Here is a 13,908-nt window from a genome sequence, read left to right on the forward strand (position 1 = left end):
TACAGTTTCCCTGCCATCCTTGACTTCTTCACTAATATTTTCAATAAACTCTTGAGTGTATTCCCTCTCCCGGAACAACTTACTTAACATTAAACATTCCTGTGCATAGTCAAGGTTGTCAGATGTCATACGTGATGCTCTGACAAACTGTCCCTTGACTATGCCCTTCTTTTGGTGTCTTGGATGCGAACTAGTGAACCTGATGTAACTATTAGAAAAAGTAGGTTTCCTATATATTGTAGATTGGAAACCTTCATCTTCTACTCTCAGAGTCACATCCAGGTAATTGACCTTGCCCTTGGAGACTTGGTATGTAAAATTCAAAAAATCTGTGCAGGAGTTTAAATATTTGATAACATCCTCCAGCATACTGATTGTACCAGTCCAAAAAATACAAATGTCATCCAAAAATCGTGAATAAAAGGTCCAATATTTACTATATACACTATTGAATACATATTTACTTTCCCAAACAGATAGGACTATATCTGCATAGGTGGGGTCACAGTTAGCCCCCATAGCAACACCAGAAATTTGTTTGAAATATTCCCCTGAGAAATACAGAAAGTTGTTATTTAAAACCAATTCTGCCAATTCCATCACCAAAAAAAATATAATTCTCACTTGCTCCTGGATTTTTTTCTCAGGGCTTCCTCTAGCCAAGTTAAGCCCTTGTCGTGTGGTATTACCGAGAAGAGATCCACAACATCTATGGTGAGGAAGGTTAAATCAGGGGAATATAATTCAGGGGTAATTTTGCCCCAAAATTCCCAAGAATCTTTGAGTAAGTGGTGTTCTTTGCCCCACAGATGTTTAAGTTTCCAGTCCAGGAATTTAGATAAAGGGGATATCTTGGAACCCTGTGCAGCTACTATAGGCCTAAGTGGGGGATCTTGGATATCCTTGTGTACTTTGGGTACCCCAAATATAGAGGGTACCCTGGGAGTTTTGTTCTCAAGATACCAATAAATACTGAAATCAATGACTCCTTGGTCAAATAAATCTTTGATAGCCAAATCAATCTTTTTATATGATATATTAATCTCATTGATAGAAGCAGGCCTATATCTAAATTCATTGTGTAAAATACTATTCATTTTCCCTTTGTACACAATTTTATCCATAAGAACTATACCCCCACCCTTGTCCGGTTCCATAACTCGAATGTTAGAATTATGGCTGAGTTTGGTGAGTAAATCCAGTTCAGCTGTTTCAAGGTTGGGAATGTAAGTATAATGTCTGTTTACTTGTCTAATCTTCCTTTCAATTCTTAATTCCAAAATTTTCAGCTGTGGATGTATAGGGGGGGGGGGGTTAAAAATGCTAGGCTTATGGGGTATAGTACTATTTGTATTATAAGTTGTACTTCCAAAAAGGTTCTCTAAGTTTAACTGAAAGTTAAACATTACCTCTTGTCATCTCTAAACAATGTGTTCATTTTCATTACTTAAAAAGTATAACTATAGTCCATCATTCTATATAATATGATAAATGGTTTGGTGACAGAGACAACTTTGCTAGAAAAGGGCCACAGTGATTTGTTGTTATTTTTTCCATTTTTTTTAAAGTACCTTTTAAATAAGTAACCCTAGAAAGTTATGTGTAATCATTTTATGTTTTACAGCATTGCAAATATGGATGATGATAATGTTAAATGGCTGGAATGGGTTACTAAACAATTTGAAAGCATTGCTGGTGAAGACAAGAAAATTGACCTGGAGGAGTTCAAAGCTGCACTGAAAGTGAAAGAGGTATGTTTCTGCTTGGAATGAGTTTATAAGGTAGTTTTAATATGGTAATATTGGAAAGTGCAGAATTTCTGTAAAATACAAAATATTATAAAAAACTGCAAGCCCATGTTTGTCCAAGAAATGATTATTGTTTGAATGTGAACATCTCACATAAAGAACAGACTGCCTTAACACTTACAGATCTATGAACCTATGAACCTATGGTCAGTACTTTGTAAGATAACACTGTCAGTGGTCATATAAAAGATAATTACACATTTTATTTTTCTACAAAAATGCATTTTTTTGAATAGTATGGCAGCAACTAACTCTGGGCAAGACTGCTACAGATTCCGCCACCATGCCCCAGGATTCCCACTTCTCATTTCTAGATACACTGGAAAATATTAGGGTACAACCCAACACCCTAATAATGGGTGATTTCAACTACCCCACCATAAACTGGGAAAACTACTCGTACCAACTCTTTTGCTCAATGTTTTCTGGAATTCATAAATTCCAACGCCTTGGATCAACTTATCCACACCGCCACCAGGGGCAGCAATATCCTAGACCTGGTCATTACCAACATTGGTGACCGGTGTTCCACACCAAAGGTCAATTCCTCATTGGTCAGATGCAACCACAAGCTAATCACCGTAGACATCCACATCCCGTCCCCAACCCCCATTAGGGAAACTACCTTAAAAATTTCTCCAAAGCCAACTTCACGCTTCTTAAGACAGAAGTGGCAAACTTCACGACACCCATGCAGACGGACAATAGAGGTACGACTGCTGAATCCTACACAATTGCACTTTATAAGCACTTACACAAGTGCATGGATCGTGCTATCCCTAACAGAACTAAGATGCTATCCTCCAAAAAAATGAAGCTAATCTGGTGATCTTCTGCCATAAGCAAACTCTACAACAGAAGAAAGAATCTGTTGCAAAAAAAAAAAAGAGTAAAATCCCATGATTGGAGGAACTCCCTGGTCAGCCTCAGTAAGAAGCTGAGATCCCTCATAAAATTCTCCAAAGCTAGTTACGAAAACAAAATTGCCACTGATTCTAAAGACAACCACAAAGCATTCTATAACTATGTCAAGAATCTCAATGGCAACACTCAGATCTGCTCTGAATTACAGTACAATGGCACTAAATATATATTACCAACTGATACTGCCAACATCCTGGCAGATAGGTTCAGCGCTAACTTTACCCCACTCTCACCCCCTAAAGGGCCCGTCTCTATACTGGAAGAATGCAAAGTTCCTGTAATCACGGCTGCACAGGTAAAAAACACATTCTTCAAAGCCAAGAACACAGCATCCATGGGACCTGACAACATCCCAGGCTGTGTTCTACATGAACTATAGAGTGAACTGGCACCCCACCTAAGTACCATGTTCAACCATAGCCTCACCTCAGGCTTTGTGCACACTGAATGGTGCACAGCAATGGTTATCCCACTCCACAAAGGGGGAGCCACCATGGACCCCGGGAACTACAGCCCCATTAGCCTGATGAGCCTGTCTACAAGGCCATAGAACGTATCATCATGGAACTTATAAACAAAGACATTGGTAATCTCCAAACTCTGGACCCCGCTCAGTTTGGGTTTGTAAAAGGCAGATCATGTCTCCTAAACCTGATAGACTTCTTTGAAGCAGTCACCAAAGCTGTAGACGAGGGTAAGGTGGTTTACACACCCTATCTAGATCTTGCGAAGGCTTTCGACACCATCTCCCACTCTGGAATTATAGATAAACTCACTAAACTAGGTATAAATCCCTATGCCACAAGATGGATTGCCAACTGGCTCACTGACAGAACCAACACTGTGAAAGTAGCGGACTCCAAATCCGACTTCAGACCAGTGACAAGTGGAGTACCACAGGGTTCCGTCCTGGGTCCTCTCCTGTTTGGTATCTACTTCTCTGAAGTACAGGGTAACACAGACAGTCTTTGGCTAATGAAGTTCACAGAGAACTGCAAACTAGGAGCCACAATCAAAACTCCTAACAATGTGGACATCCTACAAAAGAGCCTCACTGAGACAGATGCCTGGTGTCAAAGCCATGGCCTCAAGCTCAATGCCAAAAAGTGCATTGTCATCCCCTTTGGTAAAAACTCTGTATCCATGAACTACCACATAGGCGGTAGTAAACTTAACACCAAAAGTATGATAAGAGACCTTGGGACACAGGTGGACAGTAGTCTCTCCTTTGATAATCACATCGCCACAGTAGTCATCAAATCCTTCTATGTGGCACACCTCATCACAAAAGGTTTCTCATCCAGGAAAAAAGAGGTCATTGTTTCCCTCTACTCATCACTCATTAGACATTATAGAGTACAACGCCCCTTTTGGTATGTACCTCACAAGACATCTACAACAATTGGAAAGACCACAGAAATACCTCACAAAGTGGATTACTGGCCTCAAATAGATGCCCTATTCAGACTGTCTCAAAAATCTCCAGCATTACTCCGTCGCATATCGCCTACTCAGAGGTGATCTCTGCCTAAGATAAAAAGCTATGTCAATCCCAGAGTTGTTGGACATGCTCCAGTTAAAAAAATCCCAATCCCTCTGAGCTACACTCTCTAGGGACCTAAACCTTGTCACCACAATAAACAGAACATGCTGGAGGGATAGATTCCTGTCTCAGAGACTTCTCATACTCTGGAACAAACTACCTATCTATATCAAACAAAGCTCCTCATTAGCACTCATCAAGAAGAATCTTGACGATTGGATGGGAAATAGGAATTTAACCCCGGGGATCACTTCTGTGGCTCTGCTCGACAGTGGTACTGGAAAATAATTTTCTTGGGTGGCAAAAGCCAGGGTACCTTTTTGGCTAGGCTTATGTAGGCCCTAGGGGTAATAGCCTAGTACCTACCTATGAACCTATATCTGACATAACTGAATCCTAGTGCTATGGAAATATATTATGCCACATGATTATTATTCACAAAATGCATATTAACTTGACATTTCTTCATGACTCAAATAAAGTGTTATAATACATTTATGCCAAAAGAAAAAAATGAAAAATAGATGCATGATTATGCAAAATATAGTTTCACATAAATTGTAACTTTATATTTCAAGTGTCTTACAATTGCACTCTCTTTGTTTATACTGACAGATAGCTAAAGGCAAAGTAAGTACTATGCTTAAAGAGCCTAGTTTCAGAATGCTAATAAAGAAAAAAATGTGCTAGGAATCTTTTGAATCCAGATTATCAGTACTCTCTGATCTTCTCAGGCTGGGGGATGAGTTTTTGTAAGGATGTCTGTAAAATAGTGTGTACTCGTACTGAATGTTATAAGGTTAAAAGATGAATTCTTAGACCAGATGGTCTATATTTTAAAAAGGCACATTTGTCAAGTGTTCAAGAAAAGCTCTAAGAGAATCACAAGGAATGAGGACATTTTTAAATACATTGATTCTTTAAAAGTAATGCAACATCAAAGTTCTGCATGCATGAAACTGATAAGAAAAAGTATATATATATGTAGTGTTTTTCCTTTGCTCTTTGAGACTGATTTGAAAATCTTGGTAGGCAGTCTCTCAGTGCTGTTTATGGAATACACCAGTACTTTTGCACATCCTAAAGTGTTATTCTTGACTCAAGACTAAAAGGTAAAACTCTTTGTTATTTATTTGTGAACTTTAACATTTTGCTGCCATGAATCGGATTCTGAACTGTGGTACTGCTGCAGGGCAGTGTGAAATAAATGACAAGGGTCCAGCATAATAAAGCTCTTCTGTGAATTCCACACTGTTTTGTATGGGATAGTCAGAGATTCAGATACCTAATTATTCAGCCAGTGCAAACTGTTGCTAGACTAAATGGAGAAAATGGATTTTTGGGAAATGTTTTTTTCTCTCTGAGGTAATTGCAGTTAAAAGAACTGAATGAATGAATAACTGTTTTGTTAAATGACTGAGTTTGCTTGTTAGGTATATGTAAAGTAATAGTGGGAAAACCCCAAAGAAAATAACTAAAAGTATATTAATATGTTAGCGCATACAATAAAAAGGGAAAATTAACACGAGGCATCTTGTGTTGAGGACGGTACCTTCAAGACTAAATGGTAAGAGGCATGAGATATGTTTTATGTTGTTTAATGTATGAGTAAAAAGAGAGACAGAAAAAAGTTAAAGTTAAATCAAGTTCATGAGCCTATAGCATGTTGGGACATAGGTGTGTATGTGTGTGTGTGTGTGTGTGTGTGTGTGTGTGTTAGTAAATCAAGTTCATGAGCCTACAGCATGTCGGGACATAGGTGTGTCTGTTGGTAAATCAAGTTCATGAGCCTATAGCATGCTAGGACATAGGTATGGTTTTGGTAAATCAAGTTCATAAGCCCATAGCATGTTGGGACGTAGGTGTGACTGTGTAAAAGTACTCTCAGAGGGTCCAAAAGAGTGGCTAGTTCTGGACACAGTACCTATCCACTCTGTTATCCTGATTGCAATGCTGGATCTGTAAATTTTGAGCTCGTGATGGGGCGAAAGCAAGGGGGTGTTGTGGGAAAAGGCTGATCAAAACCTTCCTGTGTCATTGCTCAATAACAGAATCCACACCATTCCCTCACTGAATGGTGTGTGAATTGATGTAGGTTTCCAGGATCCAGAATCTACAAGGTAAGTCTTATTGGGGAAAATGGGAACAAAGTTAAGCAAGCAGGATCAAATCCCTGTAAAGGGAACAGCTGCATATTTTATGTATCATAATTATGGAAAGGAAAGTTGTATTTGAATGAGTGATTTCAGCTTACTAAAAATTGCCCTGGTGAAGTATTTCCATTAAATGGAACTTATGATAAGGATATATTAGTGAAATTAAAGTGTATTTTGGAGAAAAAGAAAAACAAAGTATATGGGGAACAAATGGCAACATTTTATACTTTGTATACTGAAGCTCTTAAAAGGGAAAAGGAGTCAGCATTAAAGGGATTACAGGATGCTAAATAAAAAGTTGCTACAACAACAGGTAAAAGAGGTCTAAAAGGCAATATAGACCAGTAAAAAGGGATCCCTTTATCCTGTCTTGGAAGGTTTGAAAGAAACTGGGGATGGCCAAAAAACAAAGACTTCTAAAGAGGATAATACTATTCAAGTAGCTACTGCACCCTCACCCCCATATGGATATGTATAAGTGGCTCCTGTACAAGAGTCTGCTGTTTTTCAGACACCTGCATTTCGGACAATTGTCCATTGGACACCAGGTCAACATGGTACTGTCACATCTCAACCTAGTTCCCCTGTTCAACACTCATCTTCAATACAGGCATCTGCAGTTGAGGAGGTTTCTTCTTCTTCTCCTTCTCCTTCTTCTTCTTCTTCTTTCATTTTCAGTAAGCTTCTACCTCTCCAACAGCAGCACTACTATTTGACACTTCTGTGGCTCATCACATGTGCTCACATGATAGAGTAGGACAAGAGGCTATTGCCTCTGGAGAGGATCTTTTGGCACGTCTTAAAAAAATTTGGGGGGGGCCAATAATAGAGAGCTTAAGCATCATCCTTGGATCCCTGCTGATGTGCATACTATGTCTAAAAGTTTTCCAAATATTAGAAAGGATCCATTAAGGTTTAAAGAGAAATTAAAAACTATAATAGAATGTTACAACCCTACTTTGACAGATTTAAACTAGCTGCTTTGGGTAGTTACTTCAGATTAAGTAAGAAAACAGTTACATGAGAAGACTGAAATAACAGATTTTATTCTTACAGGAAATGTACTAATAGACTAAGGAATAGGATTGTTAAATCAAATTACAGAAGTGTGTCAAGTTAAGACAGATTAGTCTATGATACAAGCACATAAGCAAAATAAAGGAGAAGTCCTTGCAGAATATTTGAATCATCTCAAAGCAGTGTTTGCTAGACATTCAAGAATACCAGACCCAGAAGAACAAGCTAAGCCAGCTATTGCAGCTGCTTTTGTGCAGGGTTTGCAAGCCCCTGTACAAAATCAAATAAAACAAGTGTTTATAGACTGACAGGAAAAGGACTTGGAATCCTTATTAAGTGCTGCAAATCACTGTACTGAGTATCAGGAAAAACAGAGAAAGGATACTGAGGATATGCTGTTAACTTTGCAAATAAGCAGCTAGATGTTGGCAAGCAGATGTTGCAGAGGCAGAGAAAAGGGGAAAGGAATTGTTAGGGGATTTAGTAAGAATGCTGGTTGGGGGGAATGAGGTGCAACTGGTTGGCAACAATGAGCTGGCAGTGCCCCTACTGCCTCATCTGATGAATCTTGCTTCAATTGTGGTAAAGCAGGACACTGGAGAGGAGAATGCCCACACAAGTGAATGCTGAGAGTCCAAGACACCTGGACTACATGGCAGCCAAATTATAACAATGCTGCATTTCCTCAAATTGAAAGGAGTCAGGAATCACCAGACTGATTTTGTCAGCGTAATAAAACAAAACTAAATCCTGATCCTTTGCTGACAATAGACCAAAAGAGTCCCTGTGTTAAGGCAGAAATAAATAAAAAAAAAATCCTTTCCTGGTGGACACTGGAGCCACTAGGCCAGTATTAAAAGTTACCTCAGATAGTCAGATACCAGCATCAAAACATAAAGTGAAGGCAGTTGGAGTAACAAATGCTACTGTTACATATCTTATTTCAGAACATATACCCATTTCTTTAGTATTGATTAGAGAAAGGCATTCTTTTCTTTTGAGTACTACTGCACCAGTAAATTTGCTAAGGAAAGACCTGATGTTATGTGATCCGATCTCGCCTACATTCTGAATGATGGGTTCGGAGCCGATCCCTCAGCTCCGACTCGGCACGCTTATGCTATAGAGCGAGGCCTCTTATTGGCTGAGCTTTCTTTATCCCAGGATGCACCACCACTAATCCCCCAGATCTCGTTTGCCGCTTACAGAGCTTGGACGTGGTCTCAACATTGGCTGGGCTAAGTACTATATTAATAGTATCTTTTCCTGTCAGAAATTTTCTTTTTTTCTACCCAAAAGCTGTTTTAATGGCTATTTTTTGTGTATGAGTGTGTTTCTTGGTGTTTTATTGATTTTTGCTGTAAATTTCCTGTCAGAGAAGATTCCTTTCAGTCAGAGGGGCCTTCCCCTGTTCTAACTATTTTAGTGGTTGTGTGTGGGTCAAGTACCCATTTGAGTTAGAGGGTCTTGACCCTCCTTGCTTTTCTTCCTTTTTCTTTACTGTGTAAAAAAAAAAAAAAAAAAAAAAAAAAAAAAGGAAAAGTTTCTCTTTTCAGTATATATATTTTTTGACATAATTATTGTACCTGTGACCTAAGCTGTTTAAAGTTTACTGTTGTTTCTGTTTTTATAACTATGTCTAAGGAACATAAACCATCCGGTTTTAAGAAGTGCATGAGGTGTGGGTTTAAAATGTCCATTACGGACGACCACTCCTCGTGCGTCTATTGTCTTGGCGCCAAACATCTCCAAGAATCCTGCAGTGTGGGCCATGCGTTTTCCTCTCGAGTCCTCCAGGAGAGGAAAAACAAATTAATCCTTAGAGGATTAATCAAGCCTTCTTTCGAGGAGGCTTTATCTTCTTCTCCTTCTTCTAAGAAGAGGAAAGCGTCGGCTCCGACCAGTCAGTCGGAGCCGATGGCTAAGAAAGGCAAGCAGACTTCTCCATCGGCTCCACGGACTTCGGAGCCGAGGTCGGAACGGTCTGCCTCGATGCCTCCTACCTCGACCCCTCTGTTTTCGGAGCCAAGGTCTGGAGCATCGAGAGGCGGGTCACCCTCATCGGCTCCACTGATATTGGAGCCGATAAGGGTCATCGGCTCAGACACTTCCCCCTCGGAGCCGAAGGCCTTATCGGCGCCGAGGGAAATTTCACTGAAGCTTTCCTCGGAGCCGATAATTGTGGAGTCCTTTCGGAGCCGGTCCCCAGGCCCTTCGGAGCCGATGGAGAAATCGGTTCGGGCCCGATCGGTATCCTCGAGATCTTCCAGGATGTCTGATTCGGACATCGACAGGGTACTCCTTCGACTCTTCCAGTCTCCGGTGTTCCAAAAGATGGTTTCGGCTCCAGCCCAGTTGGCTTCGGAGCCGATGGTCCACTCCCTTACAGTTCTTCCTCTTCCAACAGCTTCGGCACCGTTGGAGCAGGTGTTGGTGGAACCAGTGGAGGTGTTAGGGTCAGACCCGACCCTTGCTCCGACTCCGGCTCCTGGGTCAGAGTTCAGTGCACGGACTTCTTCCTTCGGCCCTGGGGGGGAGGCTTCGGGATTGATGCCTTCGGTCCCAAGTCTTCCTCTTGGTGCATCGGCGGTGGGAGTACCATCCACTGTCGTGGCCACGGAGGGGGGACCTTCCCAGGATTCTGGTGGTCGCGCCTTCAGGGCTATGAGGAGTGCTCTAGCCAAATCTTCTTTGGCCACCTCCACAGTTTCCCCAGCTCCTTCCCTACTCTTGGAGACTGGGTCGTTGGCAGTTCCCCTGTCAGCAGACAGCGGAGCCCCTGGGCCTCAGGTTACCCCCGCTGGGGTTTCTCCCCCTCCTGGAGGTCCTTCTGAAGCCTCTTCGGATGAACCTCCCAGGAAGAAAACATGCAAGAGGAAGCACGTTGACTCCCCTGACGAGTCTTTGACATCTGACACCGATCTCGATGATGCAGAGGGGTCCCCCAAGTCGTCCTCGGATGATGTCTCCTTTGCAGACATCCTTGAAGCCCTAAAACAACGAGGCGGCTGGCAGTCCAAACCTCCGTCTGCTGATGAGTCGGTGTTCCTGAAGGCCTTCGGGGCTCAGCCCTCCGCCTCCTGGGTGTCTCCGCCCTTCGACGAGCTCTTGGACTTGATCTGTCGAAGGGCGTGGGAACACCCGGACTCTGTGGAACCGGTGCCCGCTCGTCCAAACAAATTTCTTTCAGCACCCCCAGATAGAGAGTTCCTCACGAAAGGTGTGGCTGTGGATGCTATGGTGGTGGCATCTGCTACACAGCAGGATGTAGCAGAGGCTTCTACGTCCATCCATCCTCCTAATAAGGAGTCTAGGAGCATGGATCGGTACGGTAAGCGCACCCTTAGTTCAGCGGCCTTTACTTTGAGGTCTCTGAACTACCTAACGCACTTTACGAGATTCCAGAGGGATCTGATTAAGGAGCTATCCGATACCCTCTTGGGTAACCTGCCTGAGGATCTGGCCCAGACGGTTGGATCTCAGCTGGCTATGATGTCATCCATCTCGAACTCGTCCATGAGGCTCATCTCGTATGCGGCCGAGGGGGCGAGTAGCGCGGCGGGTACAGGCATTGCGCTACGGAGACAAGCCTGGCTTCGCCTGTGTCATTTTGCGGAGGCCTTCAAGTCTTTATTCGCCGACGCCCCATTTGATGGGTCCTCCCTGTTTGGGCCCAAGGTGAAAGACACACTGACCTGCTGTGAACAGGAGGGTAAGACTCTGACTGCCGTAGGGGCATGATTTTCCACTCCCTTTCGGCCTTATTCCAAGGCTAAAAGAGGAGGGAAGATGTGGTTCCGGAGATCGCAGAAGTCTTACCCCTCTCAGCAGGAAGGTTTCCCCTCCAGAGGCAGAGGAGGGGGAAATTCATCAGGAAGACGCCGTCCCAGAGGTGGCAGAGGCCCCCGCAACACTGGAGACCGCGAGTCCTTTCGTGGCTCCTCAACTTTTCATAGTCCCTGAGGGATTGCCTGGCTGTGCTGCTCCGGAGCCAGTCGGGGGTCGTTTTTCAAAGCACCTAAAGGCCTGGGAAAGGATCACTCAGGACCGATGGGTGCTTCGAATTATCGCTGGAGGTTACTCCATCCCATTCTGTTGTCCCCCCCCTCAGTCCAAAAGAATCCCGGGCCCGCCACCCAGTCAACGGGATACCGCAGCCATAGAAATTTCAAAACTGCTGCAAAAAGGAGCCATCCAACCGGTCCCCGCAGACCAGATCGGATTAGGGACTTACTCAAGATTCTTTTTAGTGCCAAAAAAGACCGGGGACTTGAGGCCCATTTTGGACCTAAGCACCCTAAACCGTTCAGTCAAAAAGTCCAAGTTCCGAATGGTCACTTTACAAACCATTCTCCCGTTGTTGGAGAAAGGTGTTTGGATGTGCTCCATAGACCTCAAGGACGCGTATTACCATATCAAAATACATCAAACGTCCAGGAGACACTTGCGCTTCAGCCTAGGAAGCAGTTATTTTCAGTTTCGTGCGCTGCCCTTTGTTCTCACCACAGCCCCCAGGGTGTTCACCAAATGCTTGGCAGTAGTGACTGCTCACTTGAGGAGTCTAGGATTCCAGGTGTTTCCGTACCTAGATGACTGGCTTCTAACTGCCACCTCAAAGCATCTACTTCTACAGAGCCTGCAGGCCACAACATCACTGGGCAATTCCCTAGGAATCACCTTCAATTGGCCAAAGTCTGTATTACTGCCATCTCAAAGGATAAAATTCATAGGGGCAGAGATAGATTCAAACCAGATGCGGGTCTATCTACCTGCAGACAGAATTCAGATCATACAAAATCAGGTTCAAGCCCTACTCCCCAAGTCCAAAGCCCCAGCCAGAATGGTCTTGCAACTATTGGGATCGATGTCTGCCACAGTTCTGCTAGTTCCCTTGGCAAGGTTACACATGAGAATCCTCCAGTGGCTTCTCTCAACTCAATGGTCCTTTCAGGAACTCCCTCTCAATCATCTAATATGGATCACAGAATCTTGCAGACGAGACCTTCGCTGGTGGCTAGTGTCTTCCAATTTGGATCAGGGACGACCCTTTGCTCTTCCTCCTCCGGCAGCCACGTTGACCACGGACGCCTCCCAGACAGGGTGGGGGGGCATTCCCTGGGCAGGTCAGTCCAGGGCAAATGGCATCCGGAAGAGACCTCTCTCCACATCAACATCCTAGAGATGAGAGCAGTACTCCTGTCCCTTCAAGCCCTTCACTGTTACCTCCCTCAGGGCGTAATTGCTGTTCACACAGACAACATGTCAGTTGTCTGGTACCTGAACAAGCAGGGAGGGACCAGATCATATCCTCTTTGCAGAGAAGCGATGAGGGTCTGGGAATGGGCAATCTCAACCAATCGCTTCCTAGTGGCAACTCACATACCGGGCAAATCCAATGTCGCCGACAGGTTGAGCAGGACCATTCTCTCTCCTCACGAGTGGTCTCTGAACATAACTATTACAAGACAGATTTTCAGCGAATGGGGAGTTCCTTGTTGCGACCTCTTTGCGACTCCTCTGAATGCGAAGTGCAAGGATTTTTTCTCCCTATCCCCGGCTCCGGGGAAGAGCCCTATGGACGTTAGTCCATCCTTGGCCCACCGGCCTGCTTTATGCCTTCCCTCCAGTTCCTCTACTACCCAAGGTAATTCAGAAGGCTTCTCTCTTAGGGAGCAAGATGATTTTAATTGCTCCTTACTGGCCTCGTCAAGTCTGGTTTCCCTATCTTCGGAAACATGCTCTGGAAGGTCCATGGTTCCTGGACCAGATCCCAGACCTACTGACTCATCAGTCGGGACTACTACACCAGTCCCTACACACATTAAGACTGACGGCCTGGCTCCTCCTCTTCCAACCATAGTCAGGAGACATGCACTAGACCCAGAGGTAGTGCGCATATTGTCTTCAGCCCACAAGTAGACTACGAAGAAACTTTATTCTAGCAAATGGAAAAGATTTGCTATATGGGCTCAACTCTGGGGCCTGGACCCCATTTCAACTCCCGTAGCAGAAGTACTCAAATTCCTAACCTCTCTTTTCAACCAAGGCTCTTCTGTTTCTACCATCAAAGTACAATTGGCAGCAATTTCTAACTTTCATGAATCCATAGACCCACCTTTAATGAGCAACAGGTTGTGTAAGACCTTCTTGAAAGGTGCTGCTCTATTAAGACCTCCAGTTTCTCATCCTGCACCTCCATGGGATCTCGATATAGTATTACGTGCCTTGACTTCTTCCCCCTTTGAACCGGCAGCTACCTGTGATTTAAAGTTTCTATCATGGAAGACAGCTTTCCTAGTGGCAATTACTAAAGCCAGAAGGGTTTCAGAACTTCAAGCTTTGTCAGTAAAACCTCCGTATTTGGTTTTTCATCCAGACAGAGTTTCCCTCAGACCGAATCCTTCTTTTGTTCCTAAAGTCTGCTCTACTTTATGCTTACAACAGTCATTAGAGCTCCCAG

General features: G+C 43.6%; 1 protein-coding gene across 1 annotated transcript in view; it reads left to right on the plus strand.

Moving 5' to 3' along the window:
- Positions 1-1,164: 1,164 nt before the first annotated feature.
- Positions 1,165-13,908, plus strand: part of NOX5 (NADPH oxidase 5) — a 482,672-nt gene continuing 469,928 nt past the window's right edge. The window contains exons 1-2 of the mRNA XM_044076374.1: positions 1,165-1,226; positions 1,625-1,751. Coding sequence (XP_043932309.1) covers positions 1,165-1,226; positions 1,625-1,751 — 189 coding nt within the window. The remainder of the gene's footprint in view (positions 1,227-1,624; positions 1,752-13,908) is intronic.

The sequence above is a fragment of the Protopterus annectens genome, chromosome 7.part0 (genome assembly GCF_019279795.1).
Source record: "Protopterus annectens isolate FY-2018-M chromosome 7.part0, PAN1.0, whole genome shotgun sequence".
In the NCBI taxonomy this organism is placed as follows: Eukaryota; Metazoa; Chordata; order Ceratodontiformes; family Protopteridae; genus Protopterus; species Protopterus annectens.